At 40.9% G+C, this 22164-nt stretch overlaps 1 protein-coding gene across 4 annotated transcripts in view; it reads left to right on the top strand.

Moving 5' to 3' along the window:
* The window catches only part of NRG1 (neuregulin 1), a gene marked incomplete at both ends in the record, with an annotated part of 1090467 nt that overhangs the window by 855491 nt on the left and 212812 nt on the right, over window positions 1-22164 (top strand). For 3 of the 4 annotated variants that reach the window (XM_080796240.1, XM_080796238.1, XM_080796241.1), the window contains one exon: window positions 17438-18094. The exons of the other annotated variant lie outside the window; for it this stretch is intronic. In XM_080796240.1, the coding sequence (XP_080652366.1) occupies window positions 17998-18094 (97 nt within the window). Of the gene's footprint in view, window positions 1-17437; window positions 18095-22164 lie in introns of those variants that run through there. 4 annotated transcript variants of the gene reach the window in all.

The following is a 22164-nucleotide window of genomic DNA, read 5'->3' on the forward strand; positions in this document are numbered from 1 at the left end:
CAATTTGAATAAAAACATGGCAGGCAGATTCCACCACTAAATAACTGACTGACACATTTGACAACTGTAACTTTAGAGAATAATCCAGAGCATACCTTTTTAATCACCATTTTCAATAATAAATTAAGATCTTTGCATTTTAGACTGACAATGACTTTGATACTCATGTACTTGAATTTAAATCTATCTCGCAGGTCTCTCAGTTTGCACTGATATGCAGTTCCATTCCTTCCTACTTCTCGCCTCAGTTCTATATCCAGTCCACATAGGATGTTTCCTGGTAACCAGATCCACAAATAATACGTGTATAAAGTTGTTCTAGTAAAAGTTAGGCTTTTTATTTTAGTAATTATTTTCATATCCCCCAGACTGTCTATTAATAGCCATTGGATATTTGGGGCTTAAAAGTCATATTTGGGAGGGCGCCTGGGTGACTCGGTTGGGCCGCTGCCTTCGGCTTAGGTCATGATCCCAGGGTCCTGGGATCGAGTCCCGCATCGGGCTCCTTGCTCAGTGGGGAGCCTGCTTCTCCCTCTGCCTCTGCCTGTCTCTCTGCCTGCTTGTGCTCTCTCTCTCTTTCTCTGCCAAATAAATAAATAAATAAATAAATAAAATCTTTAAAAAAAAAAGTTTATTTAAAAAAGTCATATTTGGGAGATACTTACTGTCTGTGATTCAGTGGAAATTTAGTGCCATGGAATCCTAGGAAAATTTCTGAAAAGCAAATCTAGAGAAAGGGAGAGAAAGTAAGAAATTGAGAATATCCTGTAATCTGCTGAAAGATTTTCCTAATTCAGGGGAAAAAAAACCCCAGTCACTTGTAAGTACTTCTAAGAAAACCATCATATTCTTCGCCTATATATGCTTCTTTCTACTTTTTAAAAATTTTTCCCTAAAAAGTAATTAAGCACTAGTGCTTAATTAGTTTTAAATGAGAGATTGCTCTGTTAATTTAGCCAAAAATAGGGAAGTTTCTGTTTCTTTGCCAAACATTTTCAGAGTTATTAAAAGAAGACTATAAAAAAGGGAAACTATGCAAGTTGAATTTTAAAAAAAATTTTTTTTTAAATTTTATTGGGATAGTATAAAATGATACGGAGTGATCAAATATCTGGAAACATTTGAAACTTTTGGAATGGTTTTAGTATTACTTAGGGTATTGTATAGACACCATCTTAGGTAACTTTTTAAGATATAGGATTTTAAAATTCTCAACTTTAATTTATGCATTTATAAAATGAAAAATGAAAAATAATATCTACCTAGATAGGTAGATATTATAGAATTATAGTGAAGATTAAATGACACTGTGATATATGAAAACTTTAGCTCAATGCCTGGCATACCAATGCCAGATAAGTGATTGCCAAATGCAAATAAAATTCTCCAAACAAAATTATATTTTAATAGAGTGATTATAACATATGGACCCATACAAGCACATTTGAGAATGAAGAAAGGTGCTATTCAGAATTACACCTGGTATCATAGGTATAAACCAGCATGGTCCTGGGCATACTAGAATGTGTGTTTGTGTGTTTTATCAATAATCATTATCATAACAAACAATAAGCTTTCTCTTTTTCAGAGACAAACACAAGACAAGCAGAGCCTTGATTCAATTGTATACCAGTAATTTGTCAAAATGTCAAGAAATTATGTTTATTAGGCTTATGATTTAATCAGAGGTTGTGTTTACTATAGTAAAAATCACCCAAGATTCTTCAAATATGTCCACAAGCTAAGTTGACTTATATCCACTCTTCTTATATATCAGAAAATTCCCCAAGATTTTACTATCTGCCTGATTGAAGCTATTATGTGTTCCAAATGTTTTGAAACTGCTTGTTTTTTTTCTTTCCAGAAATGTCCATGCAGTTAAGGTGCCTCTGACTTCCAATCAGAAATTAAAATGGCACTTAATGAGAACAAAACATGTTTTCACTTGAGATGCAATTAAACCAACTTGGAGAAACAGGGTGTTTCTAACTAAGGTGAAAACAGCTGTGTTTATCAAGCTGCTCTTAATGATATTAGGATTTCTTTTAGAAACATTTGCTTTAAGATATATCATTTTCTAAATTATGCTATTTTCATTACAATTTCTTTTAAGTCACATTGTTTCTTTAAAATACTGATCATGTATTAATAGAAATTTCATGAAGAGTTGTTTATAAAGAATTGTATGTAGAGGGTTTCCCAGCAAAAATTTCAGTTCATTACTAGATATCACTTATTCATGATTATGGTAATATTTTAATTTTTAAAATGCCTTAAGAAAGAAATAATTTCTGCATAAATTTAAAAATTTTCCCAAAAAGCACAAATTGCAGATAATTTCCATAGTCTAGGAAAAAAATTTCCGTATGTTGCTCATTTTTTTTCCATGCTTATTTGTATGTTTTGGCATTTTATAAATACAACCTATGTCTTAGTTTACTACATGGTGGTATGACTTCCTGATGTTTTTCTAAAACCTAAAAAAAGAATGCTTCCATTTTCACATTTAACATTTTGTCTTGATTTTCACAGTTTAGGTCCATAACATTGGGAAAAATAACAAATATTTTCTTATGTGTACATAAATGTATATATACAAACAATAGAGGAAATACGCAATTTCCTAGGATAATAACATTTGAAGACGTCATTACCAACAACAAAAACATTACTGCTGTTAAGAGCTTGACCTTGAAAGTATAATCCTAAACTCCTCTGTTTAGAAGTAGCATGTAATCAGGATATGAAACTCTAGAAATTTAAGTAGCACAAGAGTGACTTGGATTACTTATGTAGCTCTAAAACACCTTAATTTTAGGCTAGATCTACATTGGGCAATTAGTTAAATGTTTTTATGGGTTAACTGATTCCAGTGAATTTAACTTAAATGGTTAGCTCAACTGTGTGTTATTTTCTTCCTTTGATATACTCACAGAACAGACTTTTAGAATCATGTAGAAGCTGAGATAATCTCTTTTGAATTAATGTTGTGTTATTACCATTAAAATTCTTTAATCCAAAATAATGATCTTAACTCTATCCCAAAATAATTACCTTAAATCTGATACATTTAGCAATTTTAAAGAGGAAATGATTAGGGTGTATCACACTGAACACTATAAATTAACTAAACACCTAACAAATGGGCTCATTATTTCATTTACATCAAATATTTTCAATATACCTAACAAACCAAAAGAGCTAAATTCAGTGCCAATGAAAGATATAAAATTTCGATAACGTAGAATCTGCCCTCAAAGAACTTAACACCTCTTTATGTGTAAGTTTAATATGTATTCATCATTAGGAAAGTAGATAGATCTTTGATCGGTGACATTTAAGCCGTATACTCAGGCCTGGTCCTTATTTTCTAGGATTTGCAACGTGAGGAAGAAGAATTAGGCCTATGAATAATGTTAAAAATACTAATTACTTTTGTACTCCATTTTTAACTAGAACTGAAAGTAGAACTGTAATTTTGGCAGTGTGAGTTATTGTACTAGTGAACAAACAGATGTCATTCTCATAACCACAGAATGAGGACATTCTCTGTATCAGCCATTTGCCCCTTGCCCAGGAACTCTGAGAAGCTTTGAGAATGCATGTGCTAAAAGTGTGGCAAGGTGTGGTTGTTCTCTGTGATGAGAATGGGAGGATGGTCTAAATCATGTAGGGCTGGGAATACAAAAACCATGACTTGAAAAATTAAAGAAAAAAAAAAAAACAACACAAAAAAACCCACCAAAACCCTATTTAGTCAGATGCCAACATAGCAAACCCTAAATGGTAACTTGTCTGCATTTTTACCCTATTTCTCAAACTGTATCTGTATCTCCTCAAATAGGAGCACATTTTGGAGGACCTTTAAAAAAATTACTAATATAAGATTAGTTCTAGGCCTTGGAAGGGACTCTTGCAAGTGTGGAGGGCTGAAGCCTAAGTTTTATTGGTTTTACCATGAATTCCACCATAGTTCTGATATTTTCAAAATATGGGAAGTGTGAATGAAGACATATAGATCTAATTAATATTAGCTCCATCATCACAGAATGGTGATGTTAAAACATTTAGGGATAGCTCATGAGTGGCTTTGGTGATGATCCAAGACTCTCCTGACAGAACAGTGGGTGTCTGAATGTAGTATAGACAATTTTCTCAGTGTATAGACCAATCTGAATAGTTCAGATCCCAATTCCAACATGTCTTTCAGAATCCAACTCAACTTGTCAAAACTGTCTCACTGTATTCTTTTATTACCCATTTTACTTTGCCTACATAGTTAGTCTCCAGGTTGATTTAAAGCCCTGTTATGTGATTGAGCATTCTGAGATTGTCCCAAGATTTGAAAAGTTTTAGATAATTTTGGTTTCTTGGAATTAGTTAACACATACCACGACTTTCACAGAAAAACACATTGGAGCTGAAGTGGCTTTAGGGAAATGTTTTATGATTTAATGAGGTTGGGGAAAGGAGATAAGTTCATCTACTCGTAGTAACATAGTAAATCTTGCTGAAAGGAACTTTTTTCTAAACAGCAAAGCTATAATTTCACTCCAACTGATTTTGTGGACTTGAAACACTTTCCTCCACTTTCCCGTCTCCTAAAAGAAATTTCCATTTGGGTTATTCGTACAGATCAAAAGATAAAAACATACGTATGATAGCAAAAAAGGCAGAGTTAAACACACTCTTCACCCATGCCAAAAATTTTGCTGCTTCAGGACCATGGACCTTCCTTAGGAACATGAACACATTTCCCTGATGAATCCTTAGGCTGTGATATACTTTTGACTTAAATTGTTAGTATTTATAGAAAAGTTCTTTATGTCCACCATGAACACACATCAAAGTTTATACAGCATTCATCCCTATGGCAGGTGCTTTATCTTACTGATTATCTTGGCAGAAAACATTTACCAAAAATATCCCTATGAGAGATTAAAAACAAAGCTTCACCCTCCAAAAATGGAAAAAAAGCCACAGCTCTTTAGGTCCCCCTTGGACCTGTGGATAGGCTCATAAACCTTCTTGGAGTCCATCTGATGTCTGCGAGCCTGGCCGAAGCTCAAAGAAAGCGTTGGAGACAGGATAGTGAGGATTGCTGAGTCGGGGTTCATCGGCTATCTGTGAAAATTTCCAAATCAATTCCCTGCGTGCCTTGTTTTGTCCTCCCAAAAACCAAGCTTTATAATCTAGGATGTAAAATATAATGTAAGAGGACATTTCGATCCTGGAAAGCACCTTGCGGACATCTTGTCAGTTACCGACTTCCTCATTTTACTGATGAAGGGAGTCAAGACTGGGAAAGTGAAATGGACCCCACACCCTACCCTCCTGCCCAGGTCCAGAGAGCTGGGGAGTGACAGAGCCGGGAGAGTCACTCCAGACACCAAACTCTCTTCTTCCTTGTCCTCTCCCACCCATCAGTGCTGTCTGAAGCATTATGTAAATTAAAATGTCTTTATAACTGCATGAGCTTTTTATCGCTGGGTCACAAATTACCCTAATCATAGAGTCTGAAAACAATACTCATCTATTAGCGCTCAGTTTTGTCAGTCAAAGTCTGGACATTGGCATGACTGGGTCCTCTGCTCAGGGGCTTACAAAGCTGAAATTGAGGTATTGACTGGGCTCTGTTCCAATCTGGAGCTTACATCTTCCTCCAGGATCAGTGAGGTTGCTGGTAGGTTTTAATTCCTTGTGGTGGTAGTACTGAGGTCCCTATTCCGCTGACTGTCAGCTAAGGATGACTCTAAGCTCCTAGGGGCCACCCTCCATTCTTAGGCAAGTATCCCTCTCAGTATATGACAGCAGTTACTTCAAAGCCAGCAGGGTGATTTTTCTCTTGGGAAAATTACCAGCCCTTCTTTTAAGAGTTCACTTGATTAGGTCAGACCCACCCAGGAGGATCTCACTCTTGGTTAGCTCAAAGTCAACTGATGGATAACCCAATCACAGGAGTGGTATTCCATAATATCAGTAAGTCCCAGCCATACTCAAAGCAAGGGCATCAGCACCAGTGGACAGGAATCTTGTAATCAGTATTAGAATTCTGTTTACTAAATGGGTAATATTCCATTCATTCAAGTACTAGTTTTCATATTTACCTCCTTTTTCCTTTATGCTGCCTCCCACTGAACCACTTCAGAATTATCTGCCCTATAGAAAAGCCAAAAATGGGTGATGTGAAGAGGTAAATTAGGAACAGTGTGGTTGAAAACTTCAAATCCCTAAAAAAAATGTGACTTTTATTGGTTTTGTTTATTCTTTATAGCCTTAAGGGCTGATGGCCTGGGGTAATCCAGAACTATCTATTCAGTAATTACCAAATCGTAATTCTCTTGGCATAAAGCTCCTTTTAGTGAAGTTGGCTTAGATTCAGAGATGTTTGGGGAAACCTATCCTGGGTTGGCAGCAGCTGGGCGTCAGGGGACAGTGATAACGAGGAGAGGCGCTATATTCCTAGTGCCAACTCCAAGCTGGACACTTGACTCACATGAGCCCATTTAATCCTCCTAACAGTGACCAGTTACAATAAGAATTATAATCCCCATTTTACTGATGAGCAGACAGCTGTGAAGCAGGATCAGCATTCAAAGGTCTGTCTGACTCATCGGTGCTTTCTCATAGACAGCCTTCTCTTCCTCAGCCTTCTCTTCCTCAGCCTTCTGTTCCTCAGGCTTCTGTTCCTCAGGTTTCTTTTCCTCAGGCTTCTCTTAGGCTTTTGTTCCTCAGGTTTCTTTGCCTCAGGCTTCTCTTAGGCTTCTGTTCCTCAGGCTTCTGTCCAGGCCCACAGCAGAGACTGTGACCCTCAGCGACTCTCAGGACGCATGGGCAGGGATTAGGGGAGGGTAGATGGGGCTGCTGAGTGACAAGCACTCTCTGAGAGAGAGAGATCAAGCAATCGAGACATCTCAACTATATAAAGGGACTTTTTATTTCCCCCGTCCAGAGTTATAATGAAATTTCCAGAAATCTAAAGGAATGTTATACATAATAAATTCATTTTCCTCATAGAGGAATTTACAAATAAGGGCTTAGTTGATCTTTCTAATACCTAGCTGTGGTGATTAATGAGTAACAAGTGTTGATATTTTCATACCAGTTTTGTTTGTTCGTGTGTGTTTTATATGGCGAGATAAGGCACTGAATCGGGAAGCAAGGGACGGAAGAGGATGCAAGTGTACACAAATGTAGTGAGAGAGACCAAGTAGGCTTGTTCGTGAATCCTGCCAACTTTGTAACTTTGGTTGAAGGAGTCGGTGAAGATATAACTAATATAGAGCTTGGAAACGTTGGGCTACTTTGTTAAAGCCCCATGTATATTTGAGTGAAAAGTTAAATTTGGAAAAATCAAAAAACCCGTCAATGGCTGCTGACTCTGAAGTTGCATTCAATGTAAATTGTGAATTCTTTGAATATATTTATAGTCTACTCATTTTAATATACATATACATATGCATATGTTGGATGTGTGCTTTAAGGAGACACACGGATCACTCCTGGGGCATCCTCCCTGTGCAGCAGAGAGACAGACTTGAAAACAAATCATTATAATAACGTAGGTGCTAAACTGAAGGGAAGTATAGGAAGATGCAGGCGACAGCCATGGTTCTGTTCTGCAGCATCAGGGAAGGATAGACAGAAGAGGTGAGCTTTCACTTGGATCTGGAAGGAAGAGGGGACGTCTACTAGGCTGCAGAGGGGAAGAAGGAAATTCCTAGTTGGAGGAAAAACAGAGTTAAAGGTACAGAAATAAGAAAAGATCTATCCAGTTCAGCATGACCAGAGTGAACCAAATGCACAGGAGAAGACAGGAAAGAGGTTGCAAATGTACACAGCACTTAGATTGAGAAGGACCTGGCTGTCCTCTACGGAGAAGTTTCCACTTTATTGCAACAGGAATCTGATAGAGATATCACATAAGGAATGCCAAGATAATGGCTTATAATTTAGAGGATTAAGTCTGGTAGCAGGAGGGAGGGTGACTGGGTGTGAGCACAGAAGCAGAAGACGAGGACCTAGAAAAATCCAGTGACAGTGTGTCAGCGGACTTCGATTGGGGGAGAAGCCCGGGAGCTGGTGAGAAGGATCTAGAGGTGAATGTGCTGGAACCGGGGCTCCCAACTGGCTGGGATCAGGAGAGGAGAAGAACTGAGAGGAGAAAAAATCAGGATGTTGTCTAGTTTCTGATCCTAAGACACATTTGTTTTGTTTTGTTTTTGATGGGGGAGGAAGGCTTGGGGATTACTAAACTGTTCATTTTGAGCTCGTTGGAATATAGATAGTAGTTGTATATATATGTATATACACACATTTGTGAATTATCAACATTTGAGAGAGCTGGCAGTGAGTGACATTTTTATAGGATTATCATGTAGTTAAGAAGAAAATGGTTTTAAATACTGGGCCATGAGCCAGCCTTTGAAAGACAGGTAGGAAAAAAAAAAAAAGAATTCAGAGAAGGTACAAAGTTCTGCCACTGAGATATTATTCTGAGTCCCAGGAAAATCTTTCAGGATGATATATCAGTATTGCCTAGGCATAAGGACTCAAAAGAGAACACTTCATGTACCAATTAGGAAGGCATTAGTGAATTTAGAGGAGTTTCATCAGATTGGTGGTGAGTTGGGGGTAGAGGAAATGGATTCCTTCAGCTGGTAAATGAAAAGGAACTGAATGTCGGGTAGTAAAAGGAAAGGACAGGTCAAAAGAAAGTTTCTGTTACGGTTTCTTTGTTAGAATGGGGAAAGATAATGTCCCTGGGGGGAAAAGGGGGGGAGATGGGGTGACCTGGCATAGAGATTGGCTGGGCGGGTACAGCAGTAGGACAGGGAGGGAAAGAATTGATAACACTGTAGTGCAAATTTCTTAGATAAGAGGGGGAAAAAAGTAATTTAAAAAAATGAGTTGAGAAAATATGAACTAAGTTCCTTCCATTGCACTTCTGAGAGGGAACTATATAGTTCCAGTACCCAGAGTAAACATGCACTGACATAAATCTTAGCATATTGCTGGTTGCTCGGGGGCCTACTTATGATTACGAAAATAAAAGGGAGACCGGATCTGTACCACATTCTGTGAGACCATCTTTTGGAAACAACAACCACAGGAAAAAAAACATTGTGCAATTCCAAAGCAAGATAAATGTCACCTCTTTCTCTTCCTCCCAATGAAACCAGGGCTGGTTTGAGCCAGTCTCAAAGACACCAGTCTCAACTGGACTGCTATATTTTTTCTATGCCCCAATATATCTGCTTTATAGGATCTCAGAGATTTCCATCAACTCTAGGACCAAAAAAAGATTACTCACAAATGCTAAGCCAAACATATTCTTAGATTTTTCAGTGGAATGTCTGGGGTTCAGGATCACCCCTAGAAGTTCTCTGGACCCCAAAGGGTCCTACATACTGGTTAAGACTGTGGGCAAGACCAGAGTTTCCTGTACCGTTTGAATTAGGTGGTTTCCATCTTGCACCTATGGGAAAGAGCTGGAACAAACCCAATCTTTATGATTAAGCAGAAAAGACAACATTTTCCATAAGAATGTAATCTTCTGCATGGTTGGCCACCAGTTATTTTTTGGACAGTCATTTGGTTTCTGTCAAGTTAGCTAATTGTTCTGCTAAATCATCTTTAAGAGATGACTCGCCTTCTTGAGTTGTTAATACTTGTGAAATTATTTTCCCAAATGAATGAGAATTGAAAGATAAGATATATATATATATGTGTGTGTGTGTATATATCTATATATACACACACATATATATATATATTTTAATACACACACACACACACACACACAAGTTCCCAAACATATAGTGTGTTGAAAGTTGGTCTGTTGCAAAGTAACTCAAATTCTAGGCCTGGGTCCAGGGGTGGAGATGACTGTAACATTCCTCTGAGAACTTAATACTTGGCTGTTAACCGAAAACTAGAAATCCCTAGTCAAATCAGATACGTGAAGCACTGGGCTCTAACATGCTGAGGACCTGAAAAAAGGGGGAGGAGGAGAGGGAGAGAATTCATAAAGATTAATAAGAAAGAAGAAGTTATGTGGGAAAGAAAGAAAAAGAATAATTGTGATGTTATTATATTCCAGAGCCAGGTACAGAATTTGTAGGTCAGTGTTTCCTTTCATACAGCCCAGTTATCATCATGACATTATGAAGTAATCTCCTATATACTATAATCTGTTTTGGAAATGCTTTCCCCCAGGTGTCTCTTATGGGACATACTGAAGCAAAGAGTTGATCTGTTAAATTACTCTTACTACTCAAATATTTGAAGTACTAATTCATCACTCATGACATTGAATTTGTATTTTAACATTATTATAAATTTCACAGGGGTGAATCTTTTCACAACAATGAGTAAAGTGCCTCTTGAAAGGAAATTATGTTAACCTTGGAGTGGATCTTATGGGGCAATTCTTAAAAGACATGGATGCATCTGCTTCTCTCTCGGCTGTTACTAGATATGCACACAAACTGAACCCCAAGTATGCATGGAGAAGTCCCTTTGCATTTGCTTCACAGATACAAATGACGAGAAGGGAGCAAAATATTAGAGGATTAAAATGAAACGCAAAGTTCTAGTTCTAACGTGGTTATGGGGAGCCACTTGCTGCAGTGACCAAATGGGGACTTAACCACTGGTCTGCAAAATGAAAAATACTTTAATGGTGAGAACAACCTTATACTATCCCCAGCTAGAAAGGGGTCTTTAACCCCGTTAACAATGCTGTGTTTGCAGGTTTTCATCCATTATCCTTTTGTTAGAACATCCTTGCTAAAACCTAGCTGTTTTATGGATCTCTCTGACCCCTCGCAAGAATCCAAGGGAGGAAATGGAGCCAATAAATGTAATCTTGCAGAGGCAATTTAGGGAAAAAAGTCATTATCCTTCTTGGGGTTTTACCATTTCACAGAAGTCATCACCTCATCTCCTAAAGCATTGAGAGATTGTACTGATAAGTCAAAATTTTTATTTTATGTGTTTGTTCTCGGAAAGGCTTATTTCAACAGAAGTTATCCCAAAGTGTCCTGCTTAGTATGATCAACATCATTACCATTTAAAATTTGGTCAAATAAACCTAAGTACACACACCTACTGTATGTATAGTCTTGTATACACATGGAAAGTCATTCTATTTTTCCTCATTTATCCACCAATTAACAAAATGTATGTAATTGGCTATGATCAGAAGAGATGTAACAAAGAACATGACATTGTCAGTCTTCGCCTTCAAAGAGATTAATGTCCAGAGCAGATCATTGTTTAAAAAAAAAAAATCACAGAAACAGTGATAGAGTAACAGACAAGAAGAAATGTTACGAAGCAGATGCAAAAGTATGAAAGGAGATTAAAACAGTTTTCAAAGGCAGTGGACAGCTTTTCTAAGCAAGTGAAATTCAACTGAAGCCTGAGAGTTAAGTGAAATTAGACAAAGTGGGTTGGTTGTGGAAAAATTCAGGCAGAGGAAACAGCAGGTACAAAGGCACTGGGGCCAGAAAGAATGGCCAGCTTTAGAGCATGTTGCAAAGAGGTCTCTGTGAAGCCAAGGAGAGGGAGGGATGAAGCATACTCATAGAAGGCTGGAGTCAGGCAGGACCTGGCTCTTCAAGGGCATTTGATAGGATTCTGGGAAGCAAAGTTGGCTGGGCTAGATTTGCATTTCAAAAAGACTTCTCTGACTACTTCTGTGCCAAAATAACTAGAGGGAGCAAGAGTCCAGGTAGAAAAGCTTTACTATGGTCAAGGCGAAGAAAGTATGAAGGTGTGGATTTAGGTGGTAGTTAATGAAGAGGGATAAAAGAAGACTGAAGTCAAAATGACAGGACATGGGGAGGGACTGGATGCAGAAATGGTGTCAAAGATGATTGTAGAGTAGATAATTAGTAATTGATTGACAGAAAATGGTGATATCAGAAGCAGGCTTTTTATATTCATTCTACTCTATTTAAATTCATTTTATGGAAAACCAGTGCTTATCAGATGCAAAGCTTGGTGGTGGGAATCTAATGGATAGCAAGAGGAAAAAGGCATACAAATGTTACATAACCTCTGTTTTTATAAGCTCACATTCAAATATAATGTTTCTCATTCCCAATAATGGAAAGAGAAAAATAACTATATATCCACACACATATATGTACACACACACATAGATGTGTACACACATCTATGTCTGTGTATGTATAGGCGTACATATATGTATATATAAATTTGAGGTATTTGTATCACAGGCACATCTGAATTAAGTACCTGTTGCAAGGGGATTGAGGAAGATAAAGGTAATTAATTAGTGTGGAGGTAAGGAAGAAGAGAAACCAAAAAGTTGCCTGAAACTATGTTCTTAAAAGAAATTAAAATGTTTCAAAAACTCTCAAGTCTTCTTCTTAAAAAAAAAAAAAGATTTTGTTTATTTATTTGAAAGGGAAATCACAAGTCAGGAGGAGAGGGAGAAGCAGCCTTCTCCAACATGGGGCTTGATCCCAGGACCCCTGAACCGTGACCTGAGCGGAAGGCAGATTCCCAACCAACTGAGCCACCAGGCGCCCTGAAAATTATTGAGTCTTCTATCTCCACCTTACTCCAGAAAAGATTTATGATACTGGCCCTGTTTATCAAATAGAGTCCATGAAAAGAAATTGGGCACTAGTATTCAGCTATATAACCCATTTTTAATATATGATGTATCCCTACAGTCATGCACAAGAGTAATCTTAATAATAATAATAACAACAGTAATCATCACATAATATGCATAACAACATAAGTGTAGATTCTACTTAATGTTTTTTGAACCTGACAGTTTTCTGGTTTTTTTTTTTTAAGGTTTTATTTATTTGACAGAGATAGAGACAGCCAGAGAGGGAACACAAGCAGGGGGAATGGGAGAGGGCGAAGCAGGCTTCCGGCTGATCAGGGAGCCCCAAGCAGGGTTCCATCCCAGGAAGCTGGGATGATGACCTGAGTGGAAGGCAGATGCTTAAGGACTGAGCCACCCAGGCGCCCAGTTTTATATTTGTTTTTTGGGGGGATTCTAAACTCACAATTTTGTTATCAAGCTGATTCTCTTCACAGCAGACAGACTATGATTTGTTAGCAATTCTGTCAAATATTTGCCAAATGTAATGGAGGACAGCTTTCCAGTCTTGCCAGGGCATCTCCTGCGTCAGAAGCCTTTTGTTTACCAAACCCAACTTGCAGATTGGTTCTAATAGTCTAACCAAACATACAAGACAATTGCTCATCTGTGAATTCTTAAGGCTCCTTTCATCACATTTTCCTCACAAGATTGTCTTTGCTTGTTTCAGTTTTGTGTGTATCCCTTTTGATTGCTTATTAATGTCTTCTATTCATAGGGAGAGTAGTATCTAAACTCTAAGATAGTATGCACTTGTTGTTTACCATTACTATAATGTTGCAGAGGGTGGGATATGTTTGCAGTTGCCAGAGGTGAAACTACCATGAAGCTAATAAACTTCAAGATCTCTCACATCCTAGGGTCCTTTAAAGTTCTTGGATTTAAGTTTGTATTTTTAATATTATTGGTTTTTTTCCTTTCAAAAATAGGCCCCAAATTTTATGAGCCTCAGGCCCTGGAAAACTTTCCTGGCCCTGCTTTTTGTTTGTATTATAATAACTTTGTTTTTATGCCTCTCTCACAGTATTTTAACTTTATGCGAATAGGGACTTTTTTTTTTTTCTATTTCTCTACTATCTAGCATTTGGTTCAGTAGGTGCTCGATGACTGAATGAATAAGTCGGGCACATTTAGTGGTTGTTTTGGAGCCCATTCTGATGAGTGAGATTTTCTTTAGCATTCATACATCTTCATTAATGCCAACTTTGTTGCAAAGTTTTTTAAAAAAAATTATCTTAAGTTCTCTATTTTTAAAAAGTTAAAAGTACCTATTTAATTCTAAATTAAATTCTCATTACTGTCAGTATGCACATAATTTGCAAAAACTACAGTCTATCTTCACATGTTAATGTTCTTTCATTTTATTTATTTATTTATTTAATTTCTTGGGAATTAATTAATTCTTGGGAATTAATTAATTTCCAAATGGGAATTACTGAGATAAAGGACATATTCGGTTAGCTTTGTAGATTCTAAGAGTGTTTCTAAAAGGTAAGCTTCACCAAAGAAAAATGTTATGGCACAAGACTGCATTTATTTTAAGTTGTCATTTAATATAAGATCTCCATTTTGTCTTTATTTCTCAAGTTGCTTATTTATAAATTTCCACTGTTTTTCAGGAGTTGACAAATGTTGACAGATTGACATATGTTACTTGAGAGCTGATAAAATCTCAATGATACATACTCTAGGAGCTAAACAATACATAACGAATTAGGAAAATTATACCATGAAGATATGTCATCATTCCTAAATTATACAATTCAGGTTCATATTTTGATCCTCAAGAAAGTAAAAATATTCTTCTTCCTTTCTCCATCCTTTTTTTTCTGATCATTTCTAAGTTTTTTTTAAAAAGGAAACAAAACAAAATGACAAAAAAACAACTGTACAAAATCATTTGCCACTTCCTGACCATAGAGATGAATAATTTAAGGACAATCTCAAGCTCTTGAAAAATCTTATAAATATTTTAATTATCAAAGAAATGGACTTTTATTTTGTTAACCTTTTACCTAATCGTAACTAATAGAATAAAACAACCCTCAAAAAATTAACATTAAATAACATAAAGGATAAAGACACATTTAAGCAATGCATCAGTAGAAAACAAAGTTTGGACTTTGTCATACATTTTCTGACAATTCAGCGGCAACTGACTACTAAAATATGACTCCAAATTCTAAACATAGTCCCAGGAAGCTCAGTCATCCAACTGCCCCTTCATCATCCTTCTTAAATGTTCTTTCAGCATTTATCATTGCAATTTTCGTCCTCTTTGTTCTCTCTCTCTCTCTCTCTCTAGCACATCAAACCAAAAAAGAACAATTATTGCATGCTCACTTCTACTCAGCTTCCTCCCTTCATTTTCCCTAATTCCCCAGGCCAGAGTATTTCCATAGGAATCCCGCTGTTACTTCGTGACCGCCATGTTTTACTATAAAGCTCCTGCATTAGCAACAATCTCTTCTGTGGTCCTTCAATTCTCACTTTGGGAAGACCGTCCACTAGTATTACAGATTCCTTCAAATGGAGAATTATGATAAAATTGTAGGCTCTTCCATTATCCTCACTGCAAAATTACTGTAATAAGGAATTAATAAGCTGTTTGAAAAGTAAAACATCTAGACCCCAAACCAAGCTGACTGATAGTAATTCCATAGGTAAGGGTTTTTACTACTGCCATCCTTTAGTTTGGATGGACCCAAAGCTTTTTATTCCAGGATACATTTTTGCTTTATATTCTTCAATTCTAAAATAATGATGCATTCGATAACATTTATCCATTGTATAAAAAGTCTGTGAAGGGTCTTATATCCTGGAAAAAAGTACCTTTTTTTGAAAGGGCTCCCTTTTTCTGAATTTTGCTGTTCCCTTCTTGTTGAGCAGTGGCCCCTCCTGGGAAAACAGAGCTATTTCAGCCAACATTCAGATTTCATTTTACACTAGACTCTGTGGAATATTACAGTGCTATTCAGGCTTATTCATAATCTTTCCTCCGATTTTGCTGTTCTTATAGCCTGGCGAAATTTATATTTGGTGTTTGTTGAAGGGTCATCAGAAGATACCTGGACATCAAACTTTTTCTTTTCCTTTTTTTTTTTTAAAGATTTTATTTATTTATTTGACAGACAATGATCACAAGCAGGCAGAGAGGCAGGCAGAGAGAGATGGGGAAGCAGGCTCCCTGCTGAGCAGAGAGCCCGGTGGGGGCTGGATCCCAGGACCCTGGGATCATGACCTGAGCAGAAGGCAGAGACTTTAATCCACTGAGCCAACCAGGCGCCCCCATCGAACTTTTTCAAAATAAATAATGATGGCAATACTGCTAAGATATCTCTGAGCAGTTCTTACTACCCTGCAGATTAAACAAGAATAAAATTCTTTTTACTTTAGGATGTTTTAAAATGCATGTTTTTGCCCCCTCCCTTCCCACATATATAGCAAGGGGGCACTCCAGATTTCATCTTTATTTAAATGGTGGCAACTACAATATATACCGAGAAGTCTGGAAGCATGGAATACTTCGGTTAGCATGAGCTTCAGGAGCACGTTTTTTGTTGGAGTAAGTGAATTTCACCTATGGTTGTTCATATTCAGCTCTTCCTGACCACCGCGGGAGTCTATCGCTGTAAATTAGCGTTCTAAGTTAGCCACATCTGTGATCTAACTAGGAGGATGTGTTCTTTTCATGATTCTGGATCATTCCGTGGTGTGGATTACTCTGGCTTCTAACTTCTGTCCTTTGCAACAGTGTGTGCCAGCATTTTTCTTGATTTCACTGCTCTTTAGAATTCTCCACCAGAGGGAGGACAAGGGAAAGAGAAGTAGGTTTCACTCGCAGTCCCGAGGAAAGTTTGAATCCGACGAAGCTGGCATTAATGAATTAAAGTGCTCTAGCCCAACTCTACCCCTCCCTGCTTGTTTTCTCACTGGGCAGGAATTGAGTGACTCCCCACCACCACCCCATTTCTCCCCCAGCCATTGCAGTAATTTTATTGTTGATCGTCTTTTAATGCAGGTCTTATCAATTCCTTTGAAAATCAAGTTGTAGTGAGAGAATGAGTTTAGGACACCCTCTCTGAAGAGGCTAGATTATTACTATTTATTTTTTTTAAAAAGCTAACGATGAGAATTATGACAGGCACGTTGGGAAACACATGAAAGCAGGATACACACACATTTCACGGAGCAAGTCTGCGAAGATGGTGCGATCTGTCCATCGTTAGGGTTCCCTGAGCCCTTCCTGTGTACCTGGAACAGTCTTACACCCATGTTCCCTTGCACTTGGTTTGTCTTTGCCGTACACGTGTGTGGGACTTTCACTAAAGTAGGAAAGGAACGAACCCCGAACTCTCCTGGAACAAAGGCATTAAGTTCTTCTCCTTCCCGAGGGTTCCAGAGCCTTAATTGGGGCCGGGGGGCAGGTGTCAAGAGCTCCAGACTTTTTTTCCAACGTCTCTGCGCACTCCTGGGAACCGAGCAGCCCTCCGGGGCTGCCCCGCAGCGGAGGAGAGCGAGGAGCCCCCTGGGTCCCTTTCTCGGCCTTTGAATCTCCCGGGGCCGCTCGGTTCGCTTCCCGCGACGGTGACGGCGGCGGCGGCGTCTCCGCGCAGCTTCCAGCGACCCCTGTCGGGGCTTCCCGGCAGCCGCGCCGCGCGCCGCCGCCCCCCGCCCGGCCAGGCTCGGGGAGGGAAAGGGGCTGCGCCCGGGAGCGCCGAGCCCAGGCTCCTCCCGGTGGCGTGTCCGCGCCTCGGGGTGGGGGTGTGGTGGGGAAGAGGGAGGGGGCGAGGCAAGGGGAGGGGGAGAAGGAGGCGCCAGTCTCCAACCTGCGGGCGGGAGGTGGGTGGCTGTGGGGCAATTGAAAAAGAGCCGGCGAGGAGTTCCCCCAAACTTGTCGGAACTCCGGGCTCGCGCGGAGGGCAGGAGCTGAGCGGCGGCGGCTGCCTGGGCGATGGGAGCGCGGGCAGGACGGTGAACGCCTCTCCCTCCTCGGGCTGCGAGCGCGCCGGACGGACGCCACCGCCGGAGCCGACAGCGGCGGGCCCCAGCGCGGCGGGAGCCGAGGACTTCCCCGGGCGACAGGAGCGGCCCCGAGAGCGAGGGCGACCGGCTGACGGAGCGAGCGCCAGCCCCAGGTGGCCCGGACCGCACGCCGCGTCCGCGCCGCTCCCCGCAGGCGACAGGAGACGCCCCCGCGCCGCGCGAGTGCCGCAGCTCGGCCGCGCGCTCTCCCCCTCGAGGGACAAACTTTTCCCAAACCCGATCCAAGCCCTCGGACCAAACTTGTGGCGCGTCGCCTTCGCCGGGAGCGGTCCGCGTAGAGCGTGCGTTTCTCGGGCGAGATGTCTGAGCGCAAAGAAGGCAGAGGCAAGGGGAAGGGCAAGAAGGACCGAGGCTCCGGCAAGAAGCCCGCGCTCCCCGCGGGCGGCCAGAGCCCAGGTGAGTGCGCAGCGCGGCGCGGCTCCCCGATCCTCTTCCTCCTCCTCCGCTGCCGTCGCCTCTCCCTCGGCTCTCCGCGCCCTGCGCTCCGGGCGCCTGGCGCTGCTCCTGGGCGTCCGCCGAGCCGGGAGGTTCTGGCTCTCGGTGGGGCCGCCCCTCACCTGGGCGCGGGGCCTCACCCGGGCTCCCGCACCCCGCGCGTAGGGTTGGGGGCTGCAGCAGCCACCCGCGCCCTCCGAGGGTCCCGGTCGCGTAGCGCTCCGTGGCTCGGCCTTTTCCTAGCGCCCCGCAGCTGAGCCCAGCCGGGAGCCGGACGGGAGTGCGGGAGCGGAGGCTGGGTGCGCGCTCCTTCGGCGCCAGGAGGGCTTTGCACGGGCCCCGTCTGCCCTCTAGCGAGAAAAGCGGGAACGGGTCTCCACTTGGCGTGCCTGGCCGGTTTGGAAGAGCCGGGTGGTCGAGGGAGAGGCCCCCGGAGCTGGTGCGCGGCGGGGCTTGGGGCGAGCGGTGTGCAGGGTCGCGGTGTGTGCGTACGTGCACCCTGGTTCAGCCCTGCGATACTGGACCTCAGGTCAGTTGAGAGGGATTCCTAGAGGTCAGCGAAGCAGATAAAATCTAGCCCAGTGCCAGGAACCAGGTCGGCTCCAAATAAGTTCTCAAACTTTAAATTTAGCAGTTCTGTTTTTCAGGACCTCCTTGATAAGTACGGTTAATTTATGTTCCCAAGGGATTCCGAAAAGCAAAGTGTATCTACAGTTCTAAACCCAGTTGCTTACTGGTTATATAATAGGATGAAGCGGCAGTTGAGGCTTTCTAGAGACAAATCTTGAATTTAATAATCAGAACACGGATGTGATTGATGGTTTCACCTTGGATTTCCCTAAGAGGAGCTGACCCCTTTAGATATTGTCTTGAATCGAGCAAGCATCCCGAATAAATACTTGCTGATGAGAGAGTGAAGAAGATGCTTTAAAAAAGAGAGGGGAGGGTGCAGTATAAGGGCTTTTTTTTCTGTCTCTGCAGTGCCCAGTTGTTCATTGATCCAGAACCCTTAAGTCACTTAAAGCATCCCCCAGCACATTTTAGAAAGCACTTCTGAAATTTTAATTCACTGGCACTTGGTAATACTGTGGCTGAGAAGATAAGCAGAAAGATTTGTCTGTTCCTTGTAGGAAGAAAACAAGATTTGCTTAGTCCTCTTATTGGCATCACTGATAGCATTTCAGAACCTGACTTACTGGCAGGGACCTTCCACAGGTTTTGAGCAAAACAGAAATTGAACAAAGAGTAATTGTTTGGCCACTGACCATTGCTGTGCATGCTTGTATAATAAGATACTGCTGATCAGATTCACCTTATTTACTTCGTGAGGGCATACTGAGATTGTCTTTACTTTTACCCTGTGTTTTGGAGACAAGGTATGAAATGGGGAGCCAAATTAGTAAACTCTGTGAGTGACTTTATCGGCTGTCCTTTCAAAAGTCATCGTGGTAAATTAAAAAGACCTTGGACAGAATCCAAACTGTAAAGTTGTAGGCATTTGTGGGGACCTTTAGGTGTTCCCCTGTCCTGCCCATGAACTCTGCCTTCAGAAGTTTCCGTGGTCCTCTGTAGGTGGTCTGATGAATTAAGGAGGAGCATTGGTTTGAAGTGGCATCCTTTTTAGGTAACAGGTTTGCTTTTTGTCAAGGGTTTATAGTAGCAGTGCCTACGCAAAGACATTTCAGATAAGCAGGTAGATTTAAGAGCAAGCAGGCATTTCTGTGTCCTGCAGATCTTATCTATGAGGTGGGCAGCTGTGTTGTGACGACCTAATGTTCTCCCTTGATACCGAGTTCAGGAGCTTTCCTCACTGACTCTCATTCTGCACTCTAGTCCACAGCTGTGATTTCCTCTAAACCACATGGACTGGCGTCTTTGAGTGACTATTCTCTTTACTGTCTTCTTGAGATGCCCTAGGCTCTAGGTTCGTTCACAATATATTTAATCTCCCTTTTCTGTCAGGTGGTCCTCATCTTTGGGGAGGAAACTTTTACCTCTTCCAGGGCACCTTGGAGGGGGTAAAAAATTCTTTAAATCACATAAACCACATAAGAATATTGATTCTTCGATTGATTTGAAAAGAATGGCCATCTTGAAACCAGCTCTATGTGAAAGCACGCGGCATTGATAGTATTGCTTTCAAATCGTGTTTCTCTCCTTGTCATTTTCCTCATAATGGGGCGTTGCCAGGGTCCTTGTCTTTATCTTAGGGGAATAAGTAACTGATAGGCATAATGTCTTGTGGGAGCAACTCACACCCCCCTTTCAACTTTCTTTGCACTCAAGTCCTCAGGCATCCTCCCAAGAATGACTTCTGGTGCCATGACTATAGTGTTGCCACTTAACATGCCAGCCCTGATGAGGACCTGGGAGCACACCCAGCTGGTCAGGAGCTCCTGTGTTTGTCTCCTGCGGTCCCATGTTTCCCCCCTTGCTTAAAGTGGCCACGGAAACTGCTAGATGTTGCACATGTAACCGCCCAGCTTCTCTTTGGATGTTATTACATTACTTCACGACAGTCGGGGGAGATATAATGCTGAGATAACAGCCTCTCAGTCCCGCAGTGCGGTCTATTATATATAGAGGCATAAACACATCTGTCGGAGGGAAATTTTCAGGGGAAAAAGGCTTCTTTAACTTTCATATGACATGTGTGACTGATATGTGATACATACATGGCTATGTTGCATAGCATCCACATTTTTATACAATTAACTGAATATTGAGTTGCACACTATTGGGGCTGCAGATGTTCAACAGAATTATCTATTCCATAATAATGGCTCTAATAGGTCCTAAGCCCTTGGGCTCATTGGTGCCTCTTCTTTGCTCAAAATAAGCAACCTCAGCAAATCCTGGGCTTTGTAACACGGATCCATGTAGTACCAGGGGCCCTGTAATATCCTGGGCCTCCTAGATTCTAGACCTCCCATATCCATCCTCTTCTTATTGATTTAGCTCAACAAACTTCCTATCAAAGCCCCAATGACAAAACCAGAGTTTTGTTTTGTTTTGTTTGCTTTGCTCTTACAGCTCAGAACTTCCTTTATGAATTTCCATGTGCTGATATGTTTTTCTTCAAAAAAAGATCCCTCCCCCCCCCTTTTTTTAAATAACCTGGAACAAATTCATTATCAAGCTAAGCCACGTTCTGGAGCTATTGAGTCTCCCTGCAATCTTGGTAGATGGGGCGTTTGTGACGACATGTGAAACTTAGTATAGCATATGGGGAGCAGTGGTCCGTGTGCTCCCTGGATGACATCACCCACCTGTTTCTTTAAGTGGCTCCCGGGAGTGAAGTGCTTGTAAACATTCTTGGATGTAAAGTGTGCTGTCACTAGCAGGGCGGTGTGTATTTACAGAGCAGGAGGAATGTCCACTGATCTCTTTCAACCTGGTTACTTCTGGCCACTGACCTTCTGTAATTACTCAAAACACGAAGTCTTATTTATAGGATGAACTGGGATTTCTTTTGAAGAATTATTTTGAAGCAGAAAGAGAGGGAGAAACTTGGGATCTTATTCTCATACCTACGGAATGATAAAGTAGTAACTGATGGAAGAATGAGGAGAAAAATAAATATATGTAAATAACCAGAAAGCATTGAACAAGTATGAGAGTAGGGGATACCTTACTCGATGCAGGGCACTATACTGGAGGCTTTTATATTTTTTTAATGAGGGACCTAATATTTATTAAATATCGTAGCATGTTCTAAGAGGTACTTTGTGTATTTTTGTGTATTTTGTTTAGGGAGTATAAAAATGCCTAGCTGTCGGACAGCAAGGAGCAGGCTGCCTAGTTCTTAGCTCTATAGCCAGATTGCCTGGGTTTACATCCTAGTGCTGCCGTTCCCTAATGGTCTTATGAGAAAGTTATTTAATCACTCCGTGCCTTAATTTCCTTATTTGTAAAAAATTGCACCACATTATTATTATCAAGAAGTTATTATGAGGCTTAAGTGAGATAACCCCTGGAAGCCTTGTAAACAGAGCCCAACGTGTAGGAAGCGCCCAATAAATGTTAGCTCT

This window comes from Martes martes, assembly GCF_963455335.1.
Source record: "Martes martes genome assembly, chromosome: 2".
Lineage (NCBI taxonomy): Eukaryota > Metazoa > Chordata > Mammalia > Carnivora > Mustelidae > Martes > Martes martes.